Here is an 11,546-nt window from a genome sequence, read left to right on the forward strand (position 1 = left end):
GCCAATGCAGGGGACACAGGTTCAAGCCCTGGGTTGGGAAGATCCAACATGCTGCAGAGCTGCTAAGCCTGTGCACCGCAACTACTGAGCCCACATGCCACAACTACAGAAGCCCATGCACCAAGAGCCCATGCTCCACAAGAGAAGCCACCAATGAGAAGCACACGCACTGCAACAAAGAGTAGCCCCCACTTGCCACAACTAGAGAAAGCCCACATGCAGGAATGAAGACCCAAAACACCTAAAAATAAATAAAAATAAATTCATATATACACACTCCAAAGCAAATTAATTTGACATAAGGAAAATGGCTTTGAATTAAAACATCAATGTAATTCAAAATATTATATTCTCCACTTCATAACAAAACCTCTTAGGACCCATGTTAATTAAGCTTAGTTTGTCTTGACATTTTCAGATTCTCAGGAAAGCAACACTAGTATCTGTATTTTAGCTAAACACATAAGTTAGGCATCATTTAACTTATTTTTAAGTGATTCCTTCTTCAGAATTGTAATATATCATATTTTTATAGCATGTTGGATCCAGTCCTCTTATTTTACTCTGAGACATCAAAACCAGTGCAATTTAAACTACTCTGTAAATATGTTATCAAGTTCATGAAAATGCTTGCCCCTTATCTCTGCTCCTTCGTTACATTAACATTAAGACATTATCCTAGGGTACTTCCTAGGTGGCACAGTGGTTAAGAATCCTCCTGCCCCTTTATTCAAAGGACATAGTAAGAGCTCAATGTTTAATTCAGGCAACAAGCAGGCAGTCTGAACCACAAAAAAAAAAAAAAAAAAAAAAAAAAAAAGAATCCTCCTGCCAATGCAGGGGATACAGGTTCAATCCCTGTTCCAGTAAAATTCCTACATGCCACAGAGCAACTAAGCCCATGTGCCACAAATATTGAGCCACAACTGTGTGCTGCAACTACTGAAACCCGTGTGCCTAGAGCCTGTGCTCCGCAACAAGAGAAGCCACCGCAATGAGGAGCCCACGCACCACGATGAAGAGCAGCCCCCGGTTCGCTGCAACTAGAGAAAGCCCATGAGAAGCAACGAAGACCCAACACAGCCAATAAATAAATAAATAATAAAATTTTTTTAAAAAGACATTATCCTAGGGATTTGTAGCCCACCAGCCACTTGGTGATGTAAATAAATATAACTAAAATCTAAACTATAAAACTCTTATCATTTCTTAACAACAAATATATACGAAACAGAAATCTTCTGGGAACTTGATTTCACTATGTCTTGTGGTCTCCCATTATCACAGCTTGTAAGGATTAAAAATACCACTCACAGTTGAAAATTTATGGGTGCCTATGCAAGCTTTTCAGCTAGATTTGTCACACATGGAATAATTTTATGTAACTCTTTGACCAAAATGTATCCTCACATGCATAAATGCCTTTCTGGGACTACTGATTTAAAAACTGGCATTGAGGGACTTCCCTGGTGGTCCAGTGGCTGAGATTCTATGCTTCCACTGCAGGGGATGCAGGTTCAAGTCCTGGTCAGGAAACTAGGATCCCTCATGCTGCGCAGTGTGGCCAATTAATTAATTAATTAAACTGGCATTGAACACTAGTGTTTCAAAAGTGTGTGTGTTCCATGTATACAAGGAAGCAGGACAGAACAAATTTGTTATTCACTAGAGTGACTCTCCCACACTGAACTAAAGAAAATGAGAGAAAAGGTACTTCCAACCAAAGAGAAAACGTAGATAATGTTAGAGATAATGTTTCAGAAGAAATACTAAGAAGGAAGGTTTTAGTATTTTAACTGCAGATAGGTAAGAGCATCTTTGATAACATTCCTGCTCTTCCAGAGAGGAATCAACTTCTTTCTGTGTACTTAGGCCCCAGCCCTAACAAAATGGCCATCCACTAAGTACCTGACTTCCCAGAAAGGCAAGATTACAGTTATTCATGTTCAGGGTGCTTTTGGAAATAAGCCACAACTTTCGGGAGATTTTTGTGACCCTTTAAACCTAAATGCTTGTTATTTTTTTGATTGAATAAATTTGACGTGTAACACACTGTGTAAATTTAAGGCATACTGCACGTTATTTTGATACATTTATATATTGTAGTATGATGTAGTGATATTTATCACAGTATATAATTATAGTAAAATAGTACTGTCTCTATTAACGCTTGTTTTTTTTTAAGAAACTTTGTCTAGTAAAGAGTTGGTTTTAACATCCTTATAGCACAGACTGCAAAGAAAGGCAAACTGGGTTCAACTGTGGACTGATCAGAATGCTTCACAGATGCAACAGTGGACATTTCATACCTCTGAAACTTGCTCGTGCTTGCAATCCAGCTAATCAGATTTTGACAAGCTTAGGGTATGTTGCTAGATTAATCTGCGGGTTTCTACAGCACTTGTTATCCTTGTATTAATATATATTCCAGCTAAATATGTACCTTCCTCTGCACAGCGATACAAAATACTAGGATAAGCACCACTGCTCACCTATAAAATGATAAATGTTAAAATATAAATATAATTGGTTTTTGCACTTAACATTTTTACTCAGACATTATCATCTACCAAGTGACAGTGTAAAGTGCAAACAGCCTCTATGCTACCTGTAATCCATGGCAATATAAATAAGTCATTGTAACATCTGGCAAACTCATGTTTCAAGAAACTTCTTAAAACACAATGTAATGTGAAAAATAGATAAATAAAATATACACTTTTTATTAAACAAGTTTGCTTCTTCCTATTTCATTTCACAGTCACTTAAAACCTATGGATATTTACAGAAAAATCTCTGATTTCATATGCATGAGTTTTACTAAAGGCAGTTAAGAGGTTCAAAAAATTATTCTACAAATTTTATCATTAGAAAAATAAACATGTTCAAAATGTCTTTTACTTCACACTATGAAGGTTTACTCCTTCTTCTGTCACATATTTGTTTGGGGCCAGTATCAGATATATGATGACTGCCATGATTTTAAAAGTGAAATTTTTTTTAAGTAAAACAAAATAACTGAAAATAACAGAAAGCCTGACATGTGTTCATGTAACAGTTACAGGGAAAAATGTTTTCCAAGGTAAAACAAGCTATAAAATTAGGTTAAATATTGAAACAAATCTAATCACTCATTTAAAACATCCACTCATTAACCTACTGTGCATCTGTTTTCATGGATCGAATCCTTGAAAATAGATGCACTGGATGCAATTGAGTTAGTATTCAATCAATTGTCAAAAAAGGAAACTTGTTTTCTGTTACTTCTAGACTATCCAAAGCAGACAACACTGCATATTAAAGTTAAAACAAATTTTTAAAGTTTAAAAAAATTAATCTCCAAATGGAGTCTTTTTTAATAGAGTTAATAACATGTCAATGCAATGTAATAGAAGCAGTTATTAACTTCCTACAACAATATGAGCATTTTACAACAGTTTTAAGCAGATGTATATCCTTATATAAGTCTATGTAAAATCAGTAATTATAAACCTATTCCTAAATTATCTATACAACATTAATTATAATTTATTTTTATAAAAGGAAATATCACATCAGTCCTTTCTGTAAACAGAAGAGAGGGAGCTGGGACTGGAACAGAATAAATAACTAAAGAGTCGCAATACTAAGAAAGTCAAAAAAGAATGAAATTAGAACACTTCCTAACACCATAAACAAAAAGAAACTCAAATGGATTAAAGACCTAAATATAAGGCCAGACACTATAAAACTCCTAGGGGAAAACATAGGCAGAACACTCTATGACATACATCAAAGCAAGATCCTTTTTGACCCACCTCCTAGAATCATGGAAATAAAATCAAGAATAAACAAATGGGATCTCATGAAACTTAAAAGCTTTTGCACAGTGAAAGAAACCACAAACAAGACTAGAAGGCAACCCTCAGAATGGGAAAAAATAGTTGCCAATGAAACAACGGACAAAGGATTAACCTCTAAAATATACAAGCAGCTCATGCAGCTTAATACCAAACGAGCAAATAACCCAATCCACAAATGGGCAGGCGACCTATATAGACATCTCTCCAAAGAAGATATACAGATAGCCAACAAACACATGAAAAGATGCTCAACATCACTCATCATCAGAGAAATGCAAGTCAAAGCCACAATGAGGTATCACCTCACACCAATTAGAATGGCCATCATCACAAACTCTGGAAACAACAAACGTTGGAGAGGGTGTGGAGAAAAGGGAACTCTCCTGCACTGTTGGTGGGAATGTAAGTTGGTACAGCCACTATGGAAAACAATTTGGAGGTTCCTTCAAAAACTAAAAATAGAACTACCATATGATCCAGTAATCCCACTTCTGGGCATATACCCAAAGAAAACCATATTCCAAAAAGAAACATGTACCATAATGTTTATTGCAGCACTATTTACAATAGCCAGGACTTGGAAGCAACCTAAATGCCCATCAACAAATGAATGGATAAAGAAGATGTGGCATATATATATACAATGGAATATTACTCAGCTATAAAAAGGAATGAGATGGAGCTATATGTAATGAGGTGGATAGACCTAGAGTCTGTCATAAAGAGTGAAGTAAGTCAGAAAGAGAAAGACAAATATTGTATGCTAACTCATATATACGGAATCTAAAAATGGTACTGATGAACTCAGTGACAAGACAAGAACAAGGACGCAGATACAGAGAATGGACTGGAAAACTCGAGGTTTGGTGGGGCAGGGGGCGAAGGGGAAGCTGAGACGAAGTGAGAGAGTAGCGTAGACATATAAATACTACCCACTGTAAAACAGATAGTCAGTGGGAAGCTGCTGTATAACAAAGGGAGTTCAACTCGAGGATGGATGATGCCTTAGAGGATTGGGACAGGGAGGGTGGGGGGGAGTCGAGGCAGGGAGGGAATATGGGAATATGTGTATAAATACAGATGATTGAACTTGCTGTACCTGAAAAAAAAATAATAAAAAAAAAAGAAAGTTAAAAGACTCTATTCCATGCTTCTTACCATGATAAATAGCCAGATTGTAGCTTAGATTTTTAAAAATTAATATTGGACAGTGGACCTTCAAGGTAGATGTTCCTACTGAATTGTAAGATGGGATTAAGTCAGCTGAAATGCTAAAATCACTGGGGGAGGCTGCTGGTAGATACACTGCTGGTTGCTTCATCTTGAAAATGTTAATATAGAGAATAATTCATACTGAGCTGCTGAAATGATTACAAATGCAAAGTAAACTTTTTGTGAATTTTGATGTATTTTTCTTTATCATACATGGTTGACTGTGAACACAGGAATTAATTCTGTTTTGTTATTGCTCTTCTTTATGAGGTCTTGATTTCTAGCTAAGAAATAAAAGTTCTACTTTAAAACATGATAGTATATCTAACTGTAGTCACATTCAAGGAGTATAAATAAATTCCTAAGCTTAAATTAGTGAATTCTAATAGGATTTCTATGCTTGTCAAGCCTAGAGTAAATGATTCAACATATTCATCAACTGTTTAGGAGAATAGATATGGGTACAAAGGAAATAAATTACTGGGTGAAAATAAACTATGGAAAGAGTATAAAATAAATGTAAAACAGATCTTTACACATAAAGGCAGTATCAGTGAGAGTTATTTTTAAAAGGTGAAAGTATGTTCCATTCCACTTAATGGCATTTACTCTTCACATTCATGCTTTTCAAAGATTTAGTTTACACTACAGAAAGACTTCAAGACTACTACTTGCAAATTACTCATACTATTAATTAGTCAATCATTTTCTATTTTTCAGTCTTCAGTTAAGTGTAAAATATCTTGAAAGTTAAAAACATTTCATGTCCCTAGCTCAAAATGACCAATATGTTTGGAATAACATTTACTAACACTTACATAATACTTATTATTTGCCAGACACTACATCATTTAAATACATAACTCATTTCATATTCTCAAGATACTATTACTACCCCAGGCTAGATAACTTGTTTATATAGCAAATGCTAAATGGCATACTCGGGATTCAAACCCAGACAGACTACTTAGGAGACTACATTTAATGGCTACTCTATCACAGCTCTTGAGGGAAATGATTCAGCCAGGGACTGCTATGCATTTGTAAGCCATTGTTTAAACTACAAGCAGTCAGGTTGTCAAATGTGAAAACTTTTTGCTCATTATGAAAGTGAATGTGTGAATTTCAAGCAACTAAAAAGGAAAGTGGGAGTAAGAAATACTGCAAAAGATTGCACCATATAAACGTTAAGAGCAGAAATGGTGGCACTTACATACGTTAGCTGTGATTTCACCCCAAGATTACTCTCATTCAAAACAAACACATAAAAAAACCAAAAGGTCATAGTTAGCAATCAGGGTCATACTATCTAAATTATGCACATTAAAAAATATACTGGAAAACTAAAGTAGCATTCCCCACAAATCAAGCCCAAAGGTAATTGTGTCATCAACCTTGTTCCAAAACATTAAAGATACTTTATCCTAAAAAATTAACTGCTCAAATTGTTTAAACAACTCAATAAAATTCACATACTTAAATTTCTATGGAGGAAAAATCAATCTTGGAGAAAATTTGACACAATTTGTTTTCAGCTTTTCAAATAAAGGAAGCATAGAGGTTTAACTCCATGATACTAGCTTGAGGTCAGTCAAAAAGAAAGCATGACTCAATAAATGTGGGTCTACTTTCCTTTGAAGGCATCTTTGAAAGGAGGGAGAGCAATGTACATCTTCTCTAGAACTGAATTTCAAAGGCTTTATTTGGCCCTTCTTCTACATGGAAAGAATTAGAAAACTTTTTGCCTTTTATTTTGCATTGTGAGATCCTAAATGGGAAAATAAGTTCAGGCTATGTAGGTCCCCATGTGATTTTAGATGCAGTAGCAAGGAATGTAGGACACAATGGTCTATGTAACTGGCTGCTGTGAACTTTAGTGCAAATTCAAAAAGAAAAGACAAAAAAAAACCTTCAGCACTTCAGCATAGATCTCAAAATCACTAAAGAAACTTCCTTCAACTGGGTCGACTGTATTAATGACATCATAGAACAGAAAGCTAATTTAGAATTAAATACTTTGGTGAGAAAAGTTTATTATTATAAACTAAAAAGCCATAGTTTATAAAAAAATAATAGGATGTGACAATAAATGGTATTTTTCATATGACTCATCACTGTGTGGATTAAAAGCAGCTTAAATTAAAAAAGGAATCCCCTGAATTTAATTAAATGGCTTTCAAAAATGGCTTTTAAAACATTTAAATAATGTAGAAAACTACATTTATTTGTCTAGTGTGCCATAAAATTCTGGTAGTTCACCTTTTTAAAAAATTGTAATTTAATCTTATAACAAAGATTAAAATTAGCCAAACACATAAATAAAAACTGATTAAACAATACAATTTCATCTGATGTTTTTAATCAATATTCTTGTTATTCAAACTTCTTTGCAAAATCTGCCTTAGTTTACCTAATTATATATGTAGTTTCCGTATAATACCCAATGTCTGAATACTCAAAAATCAACTATCTCATTAATTTAAAAAATACAACTGCTAAACAAACCATGTTTAAGTTTTTCAGTTATGCTAATTTATTGGTTGTCTAGAAATAAAACTACTGAGTCAAGAGTTTAAATATTTTTCCAGCAAGTGAAGTCTGTAGCGAAATCCAAGACACATAGGCACTATAACTGTTCTGAAATTTTCACTTTGCTTACAATGATAAAGTAAACCTATCTATTATTTGACAAGTGAAAGAAAGATTTCAACAAGGGGATAGTATATGAATCACCATACATAGAAGAATATAAAAGAGGATTATGTTTTCCACAAAAGCTAAAAGAAGCAATTATTTTTGTTTCTTGGTCAGTGGTGATTCAGGAGGTTAATCAGGTTCCTGTGCGGGTTCTGTGAACATCATTATGAGCATCAATCATCAATGACCCAGTGAAGCTGGAACTGAAGGTTAACACAGAATGAAAAGAAATTTTCCCTAAATATATCACGTCATGTGTATATATTCCATAAGTTCTAAAAACAATAATCTTCCAAATAAAATCTAACACAGAAATTGAGTGCCAGAGACTACCTTGGATCAAATCATGGAAGGATTTAAATGAGATTTAGTCCAGGTACCCATCTTACATAAGAATCCATGGCACGTGGTCATTGGCTTCTTCATAAACACTCACAATGCTGGGGGCTCATGAGTTCACAACACAGTGCACAGATTTTTTTAAAGCTCTGTTAGAATCTTAATAGTAAGATGCTTCATCCTTTAAAGATTTCCATAGATTCATCTTAGTTTTGCCCTATAAAGTATCACAGGTTAGCTAGAATTCCTTTTCTTACTTGATAGCTTTTCAATATTTAACAATAGCTTTCATGCCTTCGCTTTTCCAAGTTAAGTCTTTCCACTGGATTTTATAGAATATATTGACCATACCCAACAATCTCCCTTTCTTTCTTTTCTTGCTGCTAGATTTAGTTCGGGAAGTTCCATCTCAAGACGCAGTGCTCAGAATCAGTACATTAAAATATGGTCATAATTATAAACTATAACAGGACAATCACCTCTCTCATTAGTCCAATTTAAAAATGCCTTAAGGTTTGCAGCCACTTTCCACTACAAATACCAACCTTGCTGCCAACAAACCATGGTCATTAATTGTAGCGTAGATTTTTGGACTCAAAACCAGAACTTTACATTTATATCTATTGCTATAAGATAGTACCATGACATCAAATACGTTAACATGAATGCCTATATTTGAGCCTCTGGTATGTATGTTGAAAAATAGCAAGATAATCTATTTGCCGTCCTACCAAACTTATATTCTTCACTTTCATACAGTGTTGATCTATGTTGACCTATAAGTCAACGTTCACATTACCCTATCTCAAGTCATTAGCTACTAATACTCAAGAATCTCCAATGAATACTTTTTTTGTATGGCGATTTACATTTAAGAAATTTTGCCTGGAATTTCATTTTTCACTTGCTTACTTTTAAAACTGGTTTATAGAAAAGACTATCTCCCCAAGAGTGTTTCTTGACAGTCGATCATGTAGTAAGATTCAGTGGTTGTTCAAAATGCATTCAATGACAGCTCAATTCCATCTTTGAGGTAGGACAAACAATGTATCACCACCAACAAACCTTTAGATTGATGTGAACGTGCACATATACATACATGCCACACACGAGATGCTAATGTGAGCTACAAAACGTATGCAATCCCATGTGTAAAACAAAGATACACTACTTTATTCGAACTAAAGTTGTCCTCTTTCCAAGAAACTTTTATCTCCCTCTTCCCTCCTTCCGGACAATAATTTTCTTTCAGGCAAAGAGAGTGAGAGAGTTCTGCAAGAGCCCATCACAGCCTTCAGCTGAGGCTCATCTAAACCAGGTTGGAGCTGACCGAGCCTGAGCTGTAACCAGCTGGCTTTTCCATCCAACTCCTCCTAGGAAACACATCCCCCTCCCCCCTCTGCTCAAATCTGGAGCCAGAGGGGAGTCCAACCACAGAGAAATTCCACTCAAAGGGGGCAACCCCCGGGTAAAGAACATTCCAGTAACCGCGTCTCTCCTCGCGACCCCCACGCCAGAACCCTCTGTTAACGCCGCGCCTTCCTCGCGAGCCGCCTCCCGCGGGCCAGCTCGGGGTGAGCGCCCGGGTTAGTCAGTGCGCACGTGACGCGCGGTGCCCACATGACAAGACCGTGGGCGGGGGAGGGGGAGAGAGGAGTGCGGCAGGGAAAAAGTTAAGGAAAACCCGTCAAAGCGCCCGAAGCAATCTGCCCCTTCCCTTCTTTGTCAACTAGTGGCTCAGGGATCCCCAAGAGGTCTTCAGTCGAGCTCGCGAAAAGGAGGGCGCAATTCTCCGTTCATCCCGCCACCCCCTACTCCTCCGCCCGGCTGGTGATGCCGCTGCACCCTCAAGTTGCTCCTTCCTCCCCTTCCTCCCTCCCTCTTTCTTTCCTTCCATCCATCCATCCTTCCCTCCCTCCCTAAAAGCTCTTCATCCACTGCGGGCCGCGCCGCTGACGCACATTCAATTGCCCCGAGAGCTCGCCGGCACCTCCGAGGTCAGACAAGGCCGAACACCTAGCAAAGGGGAGGGGATAACTGCGCAAACAAAGTTGCACGCCGCACCGCAACCATCCCCTCCCTTCCACTGAGCCCCTCACTCGCAATCCCGGCAGAGCTCACTTGCTCTAACGGTTCTCTCTCGACCTCACCCCACCGTCGCGCAACACACCCCCTTCCACACGCGAGCCCACCCTTCCATTATGCCCCGCTCCTGGAGCGGTCCAGCCCCCTGGCAAAACGCCGAGCAAGCCGCTGCGCTCACCTTGCTTGACACACTTGAGCCGGAGGGGGTCCTTGCAGTGTTTGATTACGGCCAGCACGTCCCTGATGGTGAGCCCCGCCACGGGGGTCTCGTTCACCTCCAGCAGCAGTTCCTCTGACACCAACTTGCTGCCGCTCTCATAGGCCACCTTGCCGGGCTTCACCTCCCCCAGGTAGGGGAACTGTCCATTCTCGGCGCCCCCCTTCAGTTCAAAGCCCAGCTGGCCCTCCGGGTTCCTGCCAATGACACTCTCATGGACTTTGCTAGTCCAGTGGCTTTTCTTTTTCAAGCTTTTGGACATGGCAGTGGGGTGAGTCGCCTCAGCTCCTGAGGGATTCCTTTGGGGTAGGGGACTTGGTGCTGAGAGAATTGAGGATGGAGGAGCCAGGGGGCCAAGAGGTGAGAAGAGCAGACTTTGCCTTCCTCCCCTCTCTGTTCGATGCTTTCCCTCTTCTTGGGATGGAGTGTGGACGAGGAAGGGGGAGGATGGCAGGGACGGCTGGGCAGAGGTAGGAGAGCTCGGGTGAGGTTGTGCTGTCCCTTGAATGACACTCAAGGCTGTGGCCCCGCAGCAGAGGAGAGCTGTGGTGGTGGCGGCGGCGGCGGCGGCAGCGGCAGCCTGAGCGAGCAGTAGCCGAGCTGGTGAGCGGGTGGGGTGGGGGTGGGGAAGGAGGGTAGGGATGCCGGGGGCCACTCCTGCGCGGTGCGAGTGGGAGCGCGCGCGCGCGCCTGAGTGTGTGTTGTTAGCCGATATCCATGGTAGCTGCAGTGGCGGCGGCAGGGTCCGCGCGCGCTCGCGCGGGTGTCTGTGTGTCTGCCTGTGTGCGCGCGTACTAGTTGTACTGTAACTGGCAGCAGGGGAGGAGGCAGAGGGCCGAGGAGGAGGGAGCGGGCCGGAGCGGGAGGAGGGGCACGCGCGCGGCGGGTGGGGAGCCGCTTCGCGGCTGTCTCGGCTCCCTCCCTCCGCAGCTTGACCCGGTAGTGAAGGCTGAGAGAGAGGCAGGCTGGGTCCGCCTGGCAGCCTACGGGAGGAGGCGGGAGCGGGAGAGGAGGGGAGCCGAGGCCCGGCGTGGGGAGGCCGGCAGGAAGGGCTGCGAGCCCAGCGCGGACCCTTCTTCAGCCTCCCGACGGCCGAGCGCTGCGCTAGGCAGCCGCTGTGAGGACGCCCTGACTCGCGCCGATGTAGGCGAGCC

At 40.1% G+C, this 11,546-nt stretch overlaps 1 protein-coding gene across 1 annotated transcript in view; it reads right to left on the reverse strand.

The window, feature by feature from the left end:
- MAGI2 (membrane associated guanylate kinase, WW and PDZ domain containing 2) overlaps nt 1–11,394 on the reverse strand; it is a 1,275,509-nt gene extending 1,264,115 nt beyond the window's left edge. The window contains exon 1 of the mRNA XM_057732512.1: nt 10,354–11,394. Within this exon, the coding sequence (XP_057588495.1) occupies nt 10,354–10,654 (301 nt within the window). The 5' untranslated portion in view covers nt 10,655–11,394. The remainder of the gene's footprint in view (nt 1–10,353) is intronic.
- Between the last annotated feature and the right edge of the window lie 152 nt (nt 11,395–11,546).

This window comes from Hippopotamus amphibius, chromosome 4, assembly GCF_030028045.1.
Source record: "Hippopotamus amphibius kiboko isolate mHipAmp2 chromosome 4, mHipAmp2.hap2, whole genome shotgun sequence".
Classification (NCBI taxonomy): domain Eukaryota; kingdom Metazoa; phylum Chordata; class Mammalia; order Artiodactyla; family Hippopotamidae; genus Hippopotamus; species Hippopotamus amphibius.